We start from the raw sequence: 18,656 nt of genomic DNA, 5'->3' as shown, positions 1-18,656 counted from the left end.
GATCCAGAGGTGATCTATAGGTACCTGTTCCCGGGTCTCCTCCAATGACATCCTCTCCTCTCTCACTGTCTATAGGTGATCCAGAGGTGATCTATAGGTACCTGTTCCCGGGTCTCCTCCAATGCCGCCCTCTCCTCTCTCACTGTCTATAGGTGATCCAGAGGTGATCTATAGGTACCTGTTCCCGGGTCTCCTCCAATGACATCCTCTCCTCTCTCACTGTCTATAGGTGATCCATAGGTGATCTATAGGTACCTGCTCCCGGGTCTCCTCCAATGCCGCCCTCTCCTCTCTCACTGTCTATAGGTGATCCATAGGTGATCTATAGGTACCTGCTCCCGGGTCTCCTCCAATGCCGCCCTCTCCTCTCTCACTGTCTATAGGTGATCTATAGGTGATCTATAGGTACCTGTTCCCGGGTCTCCTCCAATGCCGCCCTCTCCTCTCTCACTGTCTATAGGTGATCCATAGGTGATCTATAGGTACCTGTTCCCGGGTCTCCTCCAATGACATCCTCTCCTCTCTCACTGTCTATAGGTGATCCATAGGTGATCTATAGGTACCTGCTCCCGGGTCTCCTCCAATGCCGCCCTCTCCTCTCTCACTGTCTATAGGTGATCTATAGGTGATCTATAGGTACCTGTTCCCGGGTCTCCTCCAATGCCGCCCTCTCCTCTCTCACTGTCTATAGGTGATCCATAGGTGATCTATAGGTACCTGTTCCCGGGTCTCCTCCAATGACATCCTCTCCTCTCTCACTGTCTATAGGTGATCCATAGGTGATCTATAGGTACCTGTTCCCGGGTCTCCTCCAATGACATCCTCTCCTCTCTCACTGTCTATAGGTGATCCATAGGTGATCTATAGGTACCTGTTCCCAGGTCTCCTCCAATGACATCCTCTCCTCTCTCACTGTCTATAGGTGATCCATAGGTGATCCATAGGTACCTGCTCCCGGGTCTCCTCCAATGCCGCCCTCTCCTCTCTCACTGTCTATAGGTGATCTATAGGTGATCCATAGGTACCTGCTCCCGGGTCTCCTCCAATGACATCCTCTCCTCTCTCACTGTCTATAGGTGATCCAGAGGTGATCTATAGGTACCTGTTCCCGGGTCTCCTCCAATGACATCCTCTCCTCTCTCACTGTCTATAGGTGATCCATAGGTGATCTATAGGTACCTGTTCCCGGGTCTCCTCCAATGCCGCCCTCTCCTCTCTCACTGTCTATAGGTGATCCATAGGTGATCTATAGGTACCTGTTCCCGGGTCTCCTCCAATGCCGCCCTCTCCTCTCTCACTGTCTATAGGTGATCCATAGGTGATCTATAGGTACCTGTTCCCGGGTCTCCTCCAGTGACATCCTCTCCTCTCTCACTGTCTATAGGTGATCCATAGGTGATCTATAGGTACCTGCTCCCGGGTCTCCTCCAATGACATCCTCTCCTCTCTCACTGTCTATAGGTGATCCAGAGGTGATCTATAGGTACCTGTTCCCGGGTCTCCTCCAATGCCGCCCTCTCCTCTCTCACTGTCTATAGGTGATCCAGAGGTGATCTATAGGTACCTGTTCCCGGGTCTCCTCCAGTGACATCCTCTCCTCTCTCACTGTCTATAGGTGATCCAGAGGTGATCTATAGGTACCTGTTCCCGGGTCTCCTCCAATGACATCCTCTCCTCTCTCACTGTCTATAGGTGATCCAGAGGTGATCTATAGGTACCTGTTCCCGGGTCTCCTCCAATGACATCCTCTCCTCTCTCACTGTCTATAGGTGATCCATAGGTGATCTATAGGTACCTGCTCCCGGGTCTCCTCCAATGACATCCTCTCCTCTCTCACTGTCTATAGGTGATCCATAGGTGATCTATAGGTACCTGCTCCCGGGTCTCCTCCAATGACATCCTCTCCTCTCTCACTGTCTATAGGTGATCCATAGGTGATCTATAGGTACCTGCTCCCGGGTCTCCTCCAATGACATCCTCTCCTCTCTCACTGTCTATAGGTGATCCATAGGTGATCTATAGGTACCTGTTCCCGGGTCTCCTCCAGTGACATCCTCTCCTCTCTCACTGTCTATAGGTGATCCATAGGTGATCTATAGGTACCTGTTCCCGGGTCTCCTCCAGTGACATCCTCTCCTCTCTCACTGTCTATAGGTGATCCATAGGTGATCTATAGGTACCTGTTCCCGGGTCTCCTCCAATGACATCCTCTCCTCTCTCACTGTCTATAGGTGATCCATAGGTGATCTATAGGTACCTGTTCCCGGGTCTCCTCCAATGACATCCTCTCCTCTCTCACTGTCTATAGGTGATCCATAGGTGATCTATAGGTACCTGCTCCCGGGTCTCCTCCAATGCCATCCTCTCCTCTCTCACTGTCTATAGGTGATCCAGAGGTGATCTATAGGTACCTGCTCCCGGGTCTCCTCCAATGCCATCCTCTCCTCTCTCACTGTCTATAGGTGATCCAGAGGTGATCCATAGGTACCTGCTCCCGGGTCTCCTCCAATGACATCCTCTCCTCTCTCACTGTCTATAGGTGATCCAGAGGTGATCTATAGGTACCTGTTCCCGGGTCTCCTCCAATGACATCCTCTCCTCTCTCACTGTCTATAGGTGATCCATAGGTGATCCATAGGTACCTGTTCCCGGGTCTCCTCCAATGACATCCTCTCCTCTCTCACTGTCTATAGGTGATCCAGAGGTGATCTATAGGTACCTGCTCCCGGGTCTCCTCCAATGACATCCTCTCCTCTCTCACTGTCTATAGGTGATCCATAGGTGATCCATAGGTACCTGCTCCCGGGTCTCCTCCAATGCCGCCCTCTCCTCTCTCACTGTCTATAGGTGATCCATAGGTGATCTATAGGTACCTGTTCCCGGGTCTCCTCCAATGACATCCTCTCCTCTCTCACTGTCTATAGGTGATCCAGAGGTGATCTATAGGTACCTGCTCCCGGGTCTCCTCCAATGACATCCTCTCCTCTCTCACTGTCTATAGGTGATCCAGAGGTGATCCATAGGTACCTGCTCCCGGGTCTCCTCCAATGCCGCCCTCTCCTCTCTCACTGTCTATAGGTGATCCATAGGTGATCCATAGGTACCTGCTCCCGGGTCTCCTCCAATGCCGCCCTCTCCTCTCTCACTGTCTATAGGTGATCCATAGGTGATCTATAGGTACCTGCTCCCGGGTCTCCTCCAATGCCGCCCTCTCCTCTCTCACTGTCTATAGGTGATCCATAGGTGATCTATAGGTACCTGTTCCCGGGTCTCCTCCAATGACATCCTCTCCTCTCTCACTGTCTATAGGTGATCCATAGGTGATCTATAGGTACCTGCTCCCGGGTCTCCTCCAATGCCGCCCTCTCCTCTCTCACTGTCTATAGGTGATCCATAGGTGATCTATAGGTACCTGCTCCCGGGTCTCCTCCAATGACATCCTCTCCTCTCTCACTGTCTATAGGTGATCCATAGGTGATCTATAGGTACCTGTTCCCGGGTCTCCTCCAATGCCGCCCTCTCCTCTCTCACTGTCTATAGGTGATCCATAGGTGATCTATAGGTACCTGCTCCCGGGTCTCCTCCAATGACATCCTCTCCTCTCTCACTGTCTATAGGTGATCCATAGGTGATCTATAGGTACCTGCTCCCGGGTCTCCTCCAGTGACATCCTCTCCTCTCTCACTGTCTATAGGTGATCCATAGGTGATCTATAGGTACCTGCTCCCGGGTCTCCTCCAATGCCGCCCTCTCCTCTCTCACTGTCTATAGGTGATCCATAGGTGATCTATAGGTACCTGTTCCCGGGTCTCCTCCAGTGACATCCTCTCCTCTCTCACTGTCTATAGGTGATCCATAGGTGATCTATAGGTACCTGCTCCCGGGTCTCCTCCAGTGACATCCTCTCCTCTCTCACTGTCTATAGGTGATCCATAGGTGATCTATAGGTACCTGTTCCCGGGTCTCCTCCAATGACATCCTCTCCTCTCTCACTGTCTATAGGTGATCCATAGGTGATCTATAGGTACCTGTTCCCGGGTCTCCTCCAATGACATCCTCTCCTCTCTCACTGTCTATAGGTGATCCATAGGTGATCTATAGGTACCTGCTCCCGGGTCTCCTCCAATGCCATCCTCTCCTCTCTCACTGTCTATAGGTGATCCAGAGGTGATCTATAGGTACCTGCTCCCGGGTCTCCTCCAATGCCATCCTCTCCTCTCTCACTGTCTATAGGTGATCCAGAGGTGATCCATAGGTACCTGCTCCCGGGTCTCCTCCAATGACATCCTCTCCTCTCTCACTGTCTATAGGTGATCCAGAGGTGATCTATAGGTACCTGTTCCCGGGTCTCCTCCAATGACATCCTCTCCTCTCTCACTGTCTATAGGTGATCCATAGGTGATCCATAGGTACCTGTTCCCGGGTCTCCTCCAATGACATCCTCTCCTCTCTCACTGTCTATAGGTGATCCAGAGGTGATCTATAGGTACCTGCTCCCGGGTCTCCTCCAATGACATCCTCTCCTCTCTCACTGTCTATAGGTGATCCATAGGTGATCCATAGGTACCTGCTCCCGGGTCTCCTCCAATGCCGCCCTCTCCTCTCTCACTGTCTATAGGTGATCCATAGGTGATCTATAGGTACCTGTTCCCGGGTCTCCTCCAATGACATCCTCTCCTCTCTCACTGTCTATAGGTGATCCAGAGGTGATCTATAGGTACCTGCTCCCGGGTCTCCTCCAATGACATCCTCTCCTCTCTCACTGTCTATAGGTGATCCAGAGGTGATCCATAGGTACCTGCTCCCGGGTCTCCTCCAATGCCGCCCTCTCCTCTCTCACTGTCTATAGGTGATCCATAGGTGATCCATAGGTACCTGCTCCCGGGTCTCCTCCAATGCCGCCCTCTCCTCTCTCACTGTCTATAGGTGATCCATAGGTGATCTATAGGTACCTGCTCCCGGGTCTCCTCCAATGCCGCCCTCTCCTCTCTCACTGTCTATAGGTGATCCATAGGTGATCTATAGGTACCTGTTCCCGGGTCTCCTCCAATGACATCCTCTCCTCTCTCACTGTCTATAGGTGATCCATAGGTGATCTATAGGTACCTGCTCCCGGGTCTCCTCCAATGCCGCCCTCTCCTCTCTCACTGTCTATAGGTGATCCATAGGTGATCTATAGGTACCTGCTCCCGGGTCTCCTCCAATGACATCCTCTCCTCTCTCACTGTCTATAGGTGATCCATAGGTGATCTATAGGTACCTGTTCCCGGGTCTCCTCCAATGCCGCCCTCTCCTCTCTCACTGTCTATAGGTGATCCATAGGTGATCTATAGGTACCTGCTCCCGGGTCTCCTCCAATGACATCCTCTCCTCTCTCACTGTCTATAGGTGATCCATAGGTGATCTATAGGTACCTGCTCCCGGGTCTCCTCCAGTGACATCCTCTCCTCTCTCACTGTCTATAGGTGATCCATAGGTGATCTATAGGTACCTGCTCCCGGGTCTCCTCCAATGCCGCCCTCTCCTCTCTCACTGTCTATAGGTGATCCATAGGTGATCTATAGGTACCTGTTCCCGGGTCTCCTCCAGTGACATCCTCTCCTCTCTCACTGTCTATAGGTGATCCATAGGTGATCTATAGGTACCTGCTCCCGGGTCTCCTCCAGTGACATCCTCTCCTCTCTCACTGTCTATAGGTGATCCATAGGTGATCTATAGGTACCTGCTCCCGGGTCTCCTCCAATGACATCCTCTCCTCTCTCACTGTCTATAGGTGATCCATAGGTGATCTATAGGTACCTGTTCCCGGGTCTCCTCCAATGACATCCTCTCCTCTCTCACTGTCTATAGGTGATCCATAGGTGATCTATAGGTACCTGCTCCCGGGTCTCCTCCAATGACATCCTCTCCTCTCTCACTGTCTATAGGTGATCCAGAGGTGATCTATAGGTACCTGTTCCCGGGTCTCCTCCAATGACATCCTCTCCTCTCTCACTGTCTATAGGTGATCCATAGGTGATCTATAGGTACCTGCTCCCGGGTCTCCTCCAATGACATCCTCTCCTCTCTCACTGTCTATAGGTGATCCATAGGTGATCTATAGGTACCTGCTCCCGGGTCTCCTCCAATGACATCCTCTCCTCTCTCACTGTCTATAGGTGATCCATAGGTGATCTATAGGTACCTGCTCCCGGGTCTCCTCCAATGACATCCTCTCCTCTCTCACTGTCTATAGGTGATCCATAGGTGATCTATAGGTACCTGTTCCCGGGTCTCCTCCAATGACATCCTCTCCTCTCTCACTGTCTATAGGTGATCCATAGGTGATCTATAGGTACCTGTTCCCGGGTCTCCTCCAATGACATCCTCTCCTCCAGCTCCTTCCTCCTCCTCCTCTCCTGCTCCTCCCGCAGTTTCTGCTCCATCATCTTGTCCACCTCCTCCTCCTCTGCGGACACAAAGGGGTCACCGGGGTCAGGGGTCATCTGGGGTCAGGGGTCATCTGGGGTCAGGGGTCATCCAGGGGCTCAACCAGGGGGCAGGGGGCCACTGGGGTCAGGGGGTCACTGGGGGTCACTGGGGGTGTCAGGGTCACTGGGGTTAGGAGGTCACGGGGTCAGGGTCAGTGGGGGTCAAGGGTCAGTGGGGGTCAAGGGTCACGGGGTCACAGGGGTAACTGAGGATCTGGGGGGGTCACTGGGGTCGGGGTCATCCGGGGTCAGGGGGTCACCACGGGGGGTCAGGGGCCAATCAGGACCTTGGGGTCACTGGGGTCACGGGGTCACTGGGGTTAGGATGTCACAGGGGTCAAGGGTCACTGGGGGTCACAGGGGTAACTCAGGATCTGGGGGTCGCTGGGGTCAGGGGGTCACAGGGGGCTCATGGGTCACTCAGGCTCCACCCCCAGCTGTGAGGGGTCAGGGGTCACTGGGGGTCACTCAGGATCTGGGGGTCACTGGGGATCATGGGCTCATTGGGGTCAGAGGTCATTGGGGTCATGGGGGCTCAGGGGTCCTGAGCAGCCTCTCCCGTTACCACGGCAACCCCAGGTGGGCGTGGCCACCGCACCACTCCCCCTCCCCTGGCCACACCCACATAGGGGGCGTGGCTTCGTTGCCACGGAGACGCGCGGGCGGGGCCTTTCCCTGGGGGGACCACGTGACGCCGGCTCCCGTTACCACGGCAACCCCGGGGGGGCGTGGCCACCGCACCGCGCACACACCGGGGGGGGCGTGGCTTCGTTGCCATAGAAACGCGCGGGCAGGGCCCGGAGCGGCCGCTCCCGTTACCACGGCAACCCCCGGTGGGCGTGGCCAGCGCGCCGCACAACGCGGGGGGCGGGTCCTGTTACCACGGCAACGCCGGGAGATTTGCGGGGGGGGGCGGCGCTACCTCCCGTTCCCACGGCGCCCCCCCCGCCCCCCCGTTGCCCCCCCCGGCGCTCACCCTGCCGCTTGCGCTCCCGCTCCACCATAACGTGGCGGTGCAGCGCCCGCGCCATGGCCGACGACAGCTTCGGCCGCTCCAGCAGCGCCGGCATCTTGCGAGCCCTCCCGCTAGGCCCGAGAAGCCGGAAGTCGCCCGCGCTTCCGCTTCCGGGAGGGGGAAAACACGCCCCCTCCTCTCTCTCCTCCTCCTTCCTTAAGCGCCGGATTAGGGGCGCTTGGCCACGCCCACCCTGAGCTTGGCCACGCCCCCTCAGTGAGTCGCAGAGCGTGGCCACGCCCACCCTGAGCCTGGCCACGCCCCCTCCCTGAGAGGCGCCGCGTCGGGGGGCGAGGGAGAGGAGGCCACGCCCACCCTGAGAGTGGCCACGCCCCCATACGGCGCTTGGAAACGCCCACCCTGGCTGTGGCCACGCCCCCTGCCTGAGAGGCGCGGAGGCGCTGCGGGGTGGGGGGGTGGGGGGGAGCGGAGGCCACGCCCACTCGCCGCGATTGGCCACGCCCCCTCGGGAAAGGGCGCGATTCTGAGCGCGGGAAAAGCCCCCGGAACACCCGCCAAAAAAGGGGGCAGATCCTGCCCCATTGACCCCCAAAAAGGGCCCGATCCCCCCCCCATTGACCCCCATTGACCCCCATAAAGGGCCCGATCCCCTCCCCATTGACCCCCATTGACCCCCATAAAGGGCCCGATCCCCCCCCCATTGACCCCCATTGACCCCCATAAAGGGCCCGATCCCCTCCCCATTGACCCCCATTGACCCCCATAAAGGGCCCGATCCCCTCCCCATTGACCCCCATTGACCCCCATAAAGGGCCCGATCCCCCCCCCCATTGACCCCCATTGACCCCCATAAAGGGCCCGATCCCCCCCCCATTGACCCCCATTGACCCCCATAAAGGGCCCGATCCCCCCCATTGACCCCCATTGACCCCCATAAAGGGCCCGATCCCCCCCCACTGACCCCCATTGACCCCCATAAAGGGCCCGATCCCCCCCCCATTGACCCCCATTGACCCCCATAAAGGGCCCGATCCCCCCCATTGACCCCCATTGACCCCCATAAAGGGCCCGATCCCCCCCCCATTGACCCCCATTGACCCCCATAAAGGGCCCGATCCCCCTCCCATTGACCCCCATTGACCCCCATAAAGGGCCCGATCCCCCCCCCATTGACCCCCATTGACCCCCATTAGGGGCCCGATCCCCCCCCATTGACCCCCATTGACCCCCAAAAAGGGCCCGATCCCCCCCATTGACCCCCATTGACCCCCATAAAGGGCCCGATCCCCCCCCCATTGACCCCCATTGACCCCCATAAAGGGCCCGATCCCCCCCCCATTGACCCCCATAAAGGGCCCGATCCCCCCCCATTGACCCCCATTGACCCCCATAAAGGGCCCGATCCCCCCCCCATTGACCCCCATTGACCCCCATAAAGGGCCCGATCCCCCCCCCATTGACCCCCATTGACCCCCATAAAGGGCCCGATCCCCCCCCCATTGACCCCCATTGACCCCCATAAAGGGCCCGATCCCCCCCCATTGACCCCCATTGACCCCCATAAAGGGCCTGATCCCGCCCCTCCCCCCACAAACGACTCCGTTCATTTTCTCTCCTGGTTTATAAAGGGGGGGGAGGGGTGGGGGGGTCCAAGGGGGGGTGGGGGAGGGGCGGGACCCCCCCCCCCCCCCCTTAAGCAGCTTTAAATAAAAACCCATTAAAAAAAACCCAACCCCCCCCCAAACCCCCTCCCCCCCCCCCAAATCCCCTCCCCCACCCCCCCCGATTCACATTTGGGGCAATAAATAAAGTGGGGGGGGGAGGGGGGAGGGGCGGGGGGGTTGGGGGAGGGGCGGGAAGTGCTGGGACCCCCCCAAGAATATGGGGGAGGGACCCCCCCCCAATTAGTGGCCCCCCCCCCTAATTACACCCCCCTATAATTTAGGGACCCCCCCTCCCCCCTAATTAGGACCCCCCCTCATAATTGGGACCCCCCCCCCATAATTGGGAACCCCCCCTAATTTGGGGATCCCCTCCCCAATTGGGGACCCCCCCCATAATTGGGGACCCCCCCCAATTGGGGACCACACCCCATAATTGGGGACCCCCCCCATAATTGGGACCCCCCCCTAATTTGGGGACCCCCCCCCTAATTTGGGGATCCCCCCCCATAATTGGCGGCCCCCCCATAATTGGGGACCCCCCTTAATTTGGGGACCCCCCCATATAATTTGGGGACCCCCCCCCATAACCAACTCCAGGGGGGAGGGGGGGGTCCCCAATTTGGGGTGTGCAGATCACCCCCCCCCCCATAAATGGGGTTTTGGGGGATCCCCCCTCCCATTTATTGGGGGTTCCCCATATATTGGGGTCCTATATTGGGGGGGGGGCGGTGTCTATGGGGGGGTCCTCAGGCCTTGGGGGGGGGAGGGGTCCCCATTTGGGGGGGGGGACCCATATTTAGGGGGGGGATCCCATATTTTGGGGGGGGGTCCCTTATTTGGGGGGGGTCCAATATTTTGGGGGGGGGATCCCCACATTTGGGGGGGGGGTCCCCATATTATGGGGGGGGTCCCTGGTTTGGGGTTCCCCATCTTGGAGGGGGATTCCCCATCCTGGGGTGGGGGGGGGGGGGGTCCCCATATTTGAAGGGGGGGTTTCCCCACTATTGGGGGGGGATTCCCCATTATTGGGGGGGGGATTCCCAATTATTGGGTGGGGGGGATTCCCCACTATTGGTGGGGGGGATTCCCCATTATTGGGGGGGGGTTCCCCATTCTTGGGGGGGGGGTTCCCCATTCTTGGGGGGGGGATTCCCCATTCTTGGGGGGTTCCTGCTCCCCACATTGGGAGGGGGTTCCCCATTGTTTGGGGGGGGGGGGGGGTCCCATCCTAGGGGGGATCCCCTCCCCATGTTGGGGGGGATTCCCCATCCTGGGGGGGTTTCCCCATTCCCAGGGGGGTTCCCCCATTCTTGGGGGGGTTCCTCCATTCCCAGGGGGGTTTCCCCATCCATGGGGGGGTTCCCAATCCTGGGTGGGTTCCCCATTCCCAGGGGGGTTCCCCATTCCCAGGGGGGGTTCCCCATTCCCAGTGTGGGTTCCTCCATTCTTGGGGGGGGTTCCCCCATCCCAGGGGGGTTCCCCCATTCCCAGGGGGGTTCCCCCATTCCGGGGTGGGTTCTCCCATTCTTGGGGGGTCTCCCATTCCCAGGAGGTTTCCCCATTCCCAGTGTGGGTTCCCCATTCCCAGGGGGGTTCCCCCATTCCGGGGGGTTTCCCCATCCTGGGTGGGATCCCCCAATCCAGGGGGGGTTTCCCCATTCCCAGTGTGGGTTCCCCCATTCCCAGTGTGGGTTCCCCATTCCGGGGTGGGTTCCCCCTTCCCAGGGGGGTTCCCCCATTCTTGTGGGGGGGTTCCCCCATTCCGGGGGGTTCCCCACGGCGGGTCCCCCGTTCACTCCACGCGGACCAGCAGCCCGCACAGCACGGTGGCCCCGGGCTCCTTGGTCACCCACTCGAGCTCCGTGGGGTCCAGGCCGTCCGGGGGGCGCAGGGAGGGGGGCCCGGCCCGGAACGACCCCGGGCGCACGAAAACCTCGAAGGCCACGCGCGCCCGGCGAGGGCCCCCGGAGCCCGGCACGCGGAACCTGCAGGGGGCGGGGACACCTCAGGACACGCCCCTTCCGTGGGACACGCCCACCCCCAAAACCCCGCCCCCCTCCCCATTCATTAGGGGGGTATATGGGACCCCCCGACCTCAGCACGCGGAAGCTGCAAGGGGGGCGGGGACACCTCAGGACACGCCCCTTGGATGGACACGCCCACCTCAGGCCACGCCCACCCATAAAAAAACCCACCCACCCATCCACAAGGTTGGGGATGTGGCCCCTTTAAGAGCCCACATGAGGCAATGATCATTGAGATAGACACGCCCACATAGCGCAGGACACGCCCCTTGGATGGACACGCCCACCTCAGGCCACGCCCACCCCCAAAACCCCGCCCGCCCCCCCCCCCCCCCCCCATACATTAGGGGGCGTACATGGGACCCCCCGACCTCAGCACGCAGAAGCTGCAAGGGGGGCGGGGACACCTCAGGACACGCCCCTTGGATGGACACGCCCACCTCAGGCCACGCCCACCCCAAAACCCCGCCCCCCTCCCCATTCATTAGGGGACATGGTCCCTTTAAGAGTCCACACAAGGTGAAGCTCATCTGCATAGACACGCCCACTCCGGGCGGGAACACAGGAGGACACGCCCCTTGAATGGTCACGCCCACCCCCAAAACCCCGCCCCCCTCCCCACTCATTAGGGGGGTACATGGGAACCCCCCGACCTCAGCACGCGGAAGCTGCAAGGGGGCGGGGACACCTCGGACACGCCCCTTGGATGGACACGCCCACCTCAGGCCACGCCCACCCCCTAAAGCTCCACCCCATCATCCACAAGCTTGGGGGCGCGGTCCCTTTAAGAGTCCACACAAGGCAAACCTCATCTGCATAGACGCCCCCGAGGCCCCGCCCACCGCAGGCCACACCCCCATCCCGGGAGTCCCCGCCCCCTGTGGCCCCGCCCACCCCAGAACCTCCAACTTCATCCCCCACCCCCCATCCCATTCCTCCCAGTCCCCCCGAGGCCCCGCCCACCCCGCGGCCCCGCCCACCCCGTGGCCCCGCCCACCCCGTGGCCTCTCCCACCCCGCGGCCCCGCCCACCCCGCGGCCCCGCCCACCACGTGGCCCCGCCCACCACGTGGCCCCGCCCACTCACGTGACAGCGCTGGCAAACGGCTCCATGGCCGCGTAGGGCAGGGCCGGGGACAGAACCAGGCGGGCGGGGCCGAGGGGCGGGGCCACGGCCCCGGGGGCGGAGCTTCCGCGTAACGCCCCGCCCACCCCCGCCTCTGCCTTGGCCGGGGGCGTCAGCAGCGACCAGGGGCCTGGGTGGGGGGGAACGGGGGTCAGGGGGTGGGGCCGGACGCCTGGGTCCCTCCCGAACTCCTGGATCCCTCCCGAACTCCTGGGTCCCCCCCCGAACTCCTGGGTCCCCCCCGAACTCCTGGGTCCCTCCCGGACTCCTGGGTCCCCCAGATGCCTGGGTCCCTCCAGGGTGCACCCCAAACTCCTGGGTCCCTTGGGGAACTCCTGGGTCCCTCCCGAACTCCTGGGTCCCTCCCCGAACTCCTGGGTCCCCTCCCGAACTCCTGGGTCCCTCCCGAACTCCTGGGTCCCCCCCGAACTCCTGGGTCCCTCCCGAACTCCTGGGTCCCTCCAACACTCATTGGTCCCTCCCACACTCCTGGGTCCCCCCCGCACTCCTGGGTCCCCCGGACGCCTGGGTCCCCCCTGAACTCCTGGGTCCCTCCCCAACTCCTGGGTCCCCCGAACTCCTGGGTCCCTCCCGAACTCCTGGGTCCCTCCCCAACTCCTGGGTCCCCCGAACTCCTGGGTCCCTCCCGAACTCCTGGGTCCCCCCTGAACTCCTGGGTCCCCCGAACTCCTGGGTCCCCCCCGAACTCCTGGGTCCCTCCCCAACTCCTGGGTCCCCCGAACTCCTGGGTCCCTCCCGAACTCCTGGGTCCCCCGAACTCCTGGGTCCCTCCCGAACTCCTGGGTCCCTCCTGAACTCCTGGGTCCCCCCGCACTCCTGGGTCCCCCGGACTCCTGGGTTCCCCCCGAACTCCTGGGTCCCCCCCGAACTCCTGGGTCCCTCCCGAACTCCTGGGTCCCCCCTGAACTCCTGGGTCCCCCCCGAACTCCTGGGTCCCCCCCGCACTCCTGGGTCCCCCGGACGCCTGGGTCCTCACCGGGCACGATCTCCCCGCGGTCCAGGCTGCTGCGCACGTTGCCGGCGCTGGTCCCGTGATAGGCCAGGGGCCACTTGGGCCACGAGCCCCCCGGGTCCGCCCGCGGCCGCGGGCTGGGGACCCCAGACCCAATGGGGACACAATTAACGGGGACACGACGGACCCAGGGGACCCCAATGAACCCCAGGGGACCCCAAACCCAATGGGGACACAATTAACGGGGACACGATGGACCCAGGGGACCCCAATGAACCCCATGGGACCCCAATGAACCCCATGGGACCCCAGACCCAATGGGGACACAATTAACGGGGACACAATGAACCCAGGGGACCCCAATGAACCTCAGGGGACCCCAAACCCCATGGGGACCCCAATGAACCCCATGGGACCCCAATGAACCCCAGGGGACCCCAAACCCAATGGGGACACAATTAACGGGGACCCCAATGAACCCCAGGGGACCCCAATGAACCCCATGGGACCTCAATTAACAGGGACCCCAATTAACCCAGGGACCCCAATGAACCCCATGGGACCCAAAATCAATGGGGACCCAATTAATGGGGACCCAATTAACATGGACCCCAACTAACCCAGGGAACCCAACATTGACCCCATGGGACCCCAATGAACCCCAGGGGACCCCAAACCCAATGGGGACCCCAATGAACCCCAGGGGACCCCAAACCCAATGGGGACCCCAATGAACCCCAGGGGACCCCAGACCCAATGGGGACACAATTAACGGGGACACAATGGACCCAGGGGACCCCAATGAACCCCATGGGACCCCAATGAACCCCAGGGACCCCAAACCCAATGGGGACACAATTAACGGGGACACAATGAACCCCACAATGTCCCCCCATAGAGCCCCATAACCCCCATAGAGTCCCCCAAATCCCCCCATAGAGCCCCAATAACCCCCCATAGGCCCCCACAGAGCCCCCACAGACCCTCCCAAATCCCTCATAGATCCCCATAACCCCCCACAGACCCCCCATAGAGCCCCATAGACCCCCATAGACCCCCCATAGAGCCCCATAACCCCCCATAGAGCCCCATAGACCCCCCAAATCCCCCCATAGACCCCCAAAGCCCCTCATAGAGCCCCCAAATCTCCCCATAGAGCCCCATAACCCCCCATAGAGCCCCATAGACCCCCCAAATCCCCCCATAGACCCCCATAGAGCCCCCCATAGAGCCCCATAACCCTTCACAGAACCCCATAGACCCCCATAGAACCCCATAACCCCCCATAGAGCCCCATAGACCCCCCAAATCCCCCCATAGACCCCCATAGAGCCCCCCATAGAGCCCCATAACCCTTCACAGAACCCCATAGACCCCCATAGAACCCCATAACCCCCCATAGAGCCCCATAGACCCCCCAAATCCCCCCATAGACCCCCAAAGCCCCCCATAGAGCCCCCCATAGACCCCCCATAGAGCCCCATAACCCTTCACAGAACCCCATAGACCCCCATAGAACCCCATAACCCCCCATAGAGCCCCATAGACCCCCCAAATCCCCCCATAGACCCCCAAAGCCCCCCATAGAGCCCCCCATAGAGCCCCCCATAGACCCCCCATAGAGCCCCATAACCCTTCACAGAACCCCATAGAACCCCATAAGCCCCCATAGAGCCCCATAGACCCCCCCAAAGCCCCCCATAGAGCCCCCCATAGACCCCCCATAGAGCCCCATAACCCCCCATAGAGCCCCCCCAAATCCCCCCATAGACCCCCATAGACCCCCCATAGAACCCCATAACCCCCCATAAAGCCCCATAGACCCCCCCTTTGACCCCCATAACCCCCCATAGACCCCCCCAATCCCCTCCCCCCTCTCACCGGAGGCCGAAGCGGCACCAGCCCAGGGGGGGGGAGGGGTCCCGGGGGGCGGGGTCTCCCCGGGGGGCGGGGTCTCTCGGCCCCTCCCCCCGCAGCTCCTGGCAGCGGGCGCAGAAGCAGCGGACGCGGCGGGGACCCGGAGAGAAGTACCCGTCTGGGGGAGGGGCGTCAGGGACCCAGGCGTGCCCCACGGGACCCAGGCGTTCGGGAGGGACCCAGGAGTTCGGGGGGGACCCAGGAGTTCGGGAGGGACCCAGGAGTTCGGGAGGGACCCAGGAGTTCGGGGGGGACCCAGGAGTTCGGGAGGGACCCAGGAGTGCGGGGGGACCCAGGAGTTCGGGGAGGGACCCAGGAGTTCAGGGGGGACCCAGGAGTTCGGGGGGACCCAGGAGTTCGGGGGAGGGACCCAGGAGTTCGGGGGGGACCCAGGAGTTCGGGGGGACCCAGGAGTTCGGGAGGGACCCAAGAGTTCGGGAGAGGGACCCAGGAGTTCCCCAAGGGACCCAGGAGTTCGGGAAGGGACCCAGGAGTTCGGGGAGGGACCCAGGAGTTCGGGAAGGGACCCAGGAGTTCGGGATTGGCCCCCACCCCCCTCCCCCCTCCCCCCCCGGCCCAGGGGACCCAGGCGTCCAAGGGACCCAGGAGTTCGGGAGGGACCCAAGAGTTCGGGAGAGGGACCCAGGAGTTCCCCAAGGGACCCAGGAGTTCGGGAAGGGACCCAGGAGTTCGGGATTGGCCCTCACCCCCCTCCCCCCTCCTCCCCCCGGCCCAGGGGACCCAGGCGTCCGAGGGACCCAGGAGTTCGGGGGAGGGACCCAGGAGTTCCCCAAGGGACCCAGGAGTTCGGGAAGGGACCCAGGAGTTCGGGATTGGCCCCCACCCCCCTCCCCCCTCCCCCCCCCGGCCCAGGGGACCCAGGCGTCCGAGGGACCCAGGAGTTCGGGAGGGACCTAAGAGTTCGGGAGAGGGACCCAGGAGTTCCCCAAGGGACCCAGGAGTTCGGGAAGGGACCCAGGAGTTCGGGATTGGCGCCCACCCCCCTCCCCCCTCCCCCCCCGCCCAGGGGACCCAGGCGTCCGAGGGACCCCGGCGTGCGGGCGCACCGGGCAGCAGCAGGAGGTCGGTGAAGCGCGCGCACAGCGCCTGGTAGGGGCAGGGCTGGGGGCGGGGCCCGGCCGGGGGGGGCGGGGCCCAGCACAGGGACTCCTTCATCCCTGCGGGGAGGGGGCGGGGCTTCAGGCGGGCACGCCCACTGGAGACACCGCCCCCACAACCGCCCCCGCAGGGATTCCAGTGGACACGCCCCCTTGGGTGGGGATTCCATTGGACACGCCCCCTTGGGTGGGGATTCCATTGGACACGCCCCCTTGGGTGGGGATTCCGTTGGACACGCCCCCTTGGGTGGGGATTCCATTGGACACGCCCCTTGGGTGGGGATTCAGTTGGACACGCCCCCTTGGGTGGGGATTCCGTTGGACACGCCCCCTTGGGTGGGGATTCCATTGGACACGCCCCCTTGGGTGGGGATTCCATTGGACACGCCCCCTTGGGTGGGGATTCCATTGGACACGCCCCCTTGGGTGGGGATTCCGTTGGACACGCCCCCCTTGGGTGGGGATTCCGTTGGACACGCCCCCTTGGGTGGGGATTCCATTGGACACGCCCCCCCTTGGGTGGGGATTCCATTGGACACGCCCCCTTGGGTGGGGATTCCATTGGACACGCCCCCCTTGGGTGGGGATTCCATTGGACACGCCCCCTTGGGCGGGGATTCCGTTGGACACGCCCCCTTGGGTGGGGATTCAATTGGACACGCCCCCTTGGGTGGGGATTCCGTTGGACACGCCCCCCTTGGGCGGGGATTCCATTGGACACGCCCCCCTTGGGTGGGGATTCCGTTGGACACGCCCCCTTGGGTGGGGATTCCATTGGACACGCCCCCTTGGGTGGGGATTCCGTTGGACACGCCCATTGGGGGCGGGGCTTTAATGGACATGCCCATTGGGGCTGGGTTCAATTGCAGACGCCCATTGGGGGCGGGGATTCAATGGACACGCCCATTGGGGGTGTGGCTTCATTGGACACGCCCATGGGCAATAGGACACGCCCATTGGGCGGTGCTTCAGTTGGACACACCCATTGGGGGCGGGGAATCAGTGGAGATGCCAATTGGGTGGGGGTTCGGTGGACACACCCATGGGGGCGGGGTTTCAATGGGTGAGCCCATTGGGGGCGGGGTTTCAGGTGGACACGCCCATTGGGGGCGGGGTTTCAATGGGTGAGCCCATTGGGGGCGGGGTTTCAGGTGGACACGCCCATTGGGGGGGTGGGGATTTAAAGGGGGCGTGTCCAGTGGGGGGCTGGGGACACCTGAGACCCCCCCCCAGCCCCATAGATCTGGGGATCCCTTCCCCCCCATCCAGCCCCACACTTTGGGCTCCAAGACCCCCCCCAGCCCCATAGATCTGTGGGGCTGACCCGCCCCTCCCCACTTTAGGGCCCCCCCAGCCCCACAGATCTGGGGGTCCCTGATTCCCCCCCAGCCCCACTCGTAACACAAAGACCCTCCAGCCCCATAGATCTATGGGTCTGGCCCCCCCCCTACCCCAGCCCCACACTTTGGGCTCCAAGACCCCCCCCCCAGCCCCATAGATCTGTGGGGCTGACCCGCCCCACCCCCACTTTAGGGCCCCCCCAACCCCACAGATCTGGGGGTCCCTGATTCCCCCGCAGCCCCATAGGGAGAACGAAGACCCCCAGCCCCCCAGATGTGTGGGTCTGCCCCACACGCAGGGGTCCCGCGCTCACCGTCCACCACGTCGGCCTTCTCCACGTCCCCCCTGCCCCGGGGGTCCCCGCTGGGGCCCCCCCCGTCCGGGCCCTCGGCCACGATCGTCACCTGGGGGGCACGGGGTCAGCGCCCGGACGCCTGGGTCCCTTGGGGGGTCCCAATGCCCCCATTGACCCCCATGTCCCCAACACCCCCATTGACCCCAATGTCCCCAACACCCCCATTGACCCCAATGCCCCCATTGCCCCCAATGTCCCCAATGCCCCCATTGACCCCATCGCCATTGACCCCAATGTCCCCATTGACCCCAATGTCCCATTGACCCCACTGACCCCAATGTCCCCATTGACCCCAGTGACCCCATTGCCCCCCTTGACCCCATTGACCCCAACACCCCCATTGCCCCCATTGCCCCCCACAGCCCCATTGCCCCCAATGCCCCCAACAACCCCATTGCCCCCATTGACCCCACTGACCCCATTGACTCCATTGACCCCACTGACCCCATTGCCCCCATTGCCCCCAACACCCCCATTGCCCCCATTGACTCCATTGCCCCCAACACCCCCATTGCCCCCATTGCCCCCAATGCCCCCAACAACCCCATTGCCCCCATTGACCCCATTACCCCAACACCCCCATCGCCCCCCTTGACCCCATTGCCCCCAACACCCCCATTGCCCCCAATGCCCCCAACACCCCCATTGCCCCCAATGCCCCCAACACCCCCATTGCCCCCATTGACCCCACTG

At 61.9% G+C, this 18,656-nt stretch overlaps 2 protein-coding genes across 4 annotated transcripts in view; both read right to left on the bottom strand.

The window, feature by feature from the left end:
* GPS2 (G protein pathway suppressor 2) overlaps window positions 1-7,608 on the bottom strand; it is a 39,365-nt gene extending 31,757 nt beyond the window's left edge. For both annotated transcript variants that reach the window (XM_071800213.1, XM_071800212.1), the window contains exons 1-2: window positions 7,447-7,608; window positions 6,339-6,448 (exon numbers count right to left, since the gene is read on the bottom strand). In XM_071800213.1, the coding sequence (XP_071656314.1) occupies window positions 6,339-6,448; window positions 7,447-7,540 (204 nt within the window). In that variant the 5' untranslated portion in view covers window positions 7,541-7,608. The remainder of the gene's footprint in view (window positions 1-6,338; window positions 6,449-7,446) is intronic.
* Window positions 7,609-10,810: 3,202 nt separating this feature from the next.
* NEURL4 (neuralized E3 ubiquitin protein ligase 4) overlaps window positions 10,811-18,656 on the bottom strand; it is a 79,030-nt gene continuing 71,184 nt past the window's right edge. For both annotated transcript variants that reach the window (XM_071800140.1, XM_071800141.1), the window contains 6 exons: window positions 17,922-18,012; window positions 16,217-16,327; window positions 15,114-15,267; window positions 13,257-13,369; window positions 12,221-12,389; window positions 10,811-11,095 (listed from right to left, as the gene is read on the bottom strand). In XM_071800140.1, coding sequence (XP_071656241.1) covers window positions 10,903-11,095; window positions 12,221-12,389; window positions 13,257-13,369; window positions 15,114-15,267; window positions 16,217-16,327; window positions 17,922-18,012 — 831 coding nt within the window. In that variant the 3' untranslated portion in view covers window positions 10,811-10,902. The remainder of the gene's footprint in view (window positions 11,096-12,220; window positions 12,390-13,256; window positions 13,370-15,113; window positions 15,268-16,216; window positions 16,328-17,921; window positions 18,013-18,656) is intronic.

Source organism: Patagioenas fasciata, chromosome 29, assembly GCF_037038585.1.
Source record: "Patagioenas fasciata isolate bPatFas1 chromosome 29, bPatFas1.hap1, whole genome shotgun sequence".
In the NCBI taxonomy this organism is placed as follows: domain Eukaryota; kingdom Metazoa; phylum Chordata; class Aves; order Columbiformes; family Columbidae; genus Patagioenas; species Patagioenas fasciata.
Note: the sequence above shows the minus strand (reverse complement) of the source record. Positions and strands in the feature narration are given on the sequence as shown.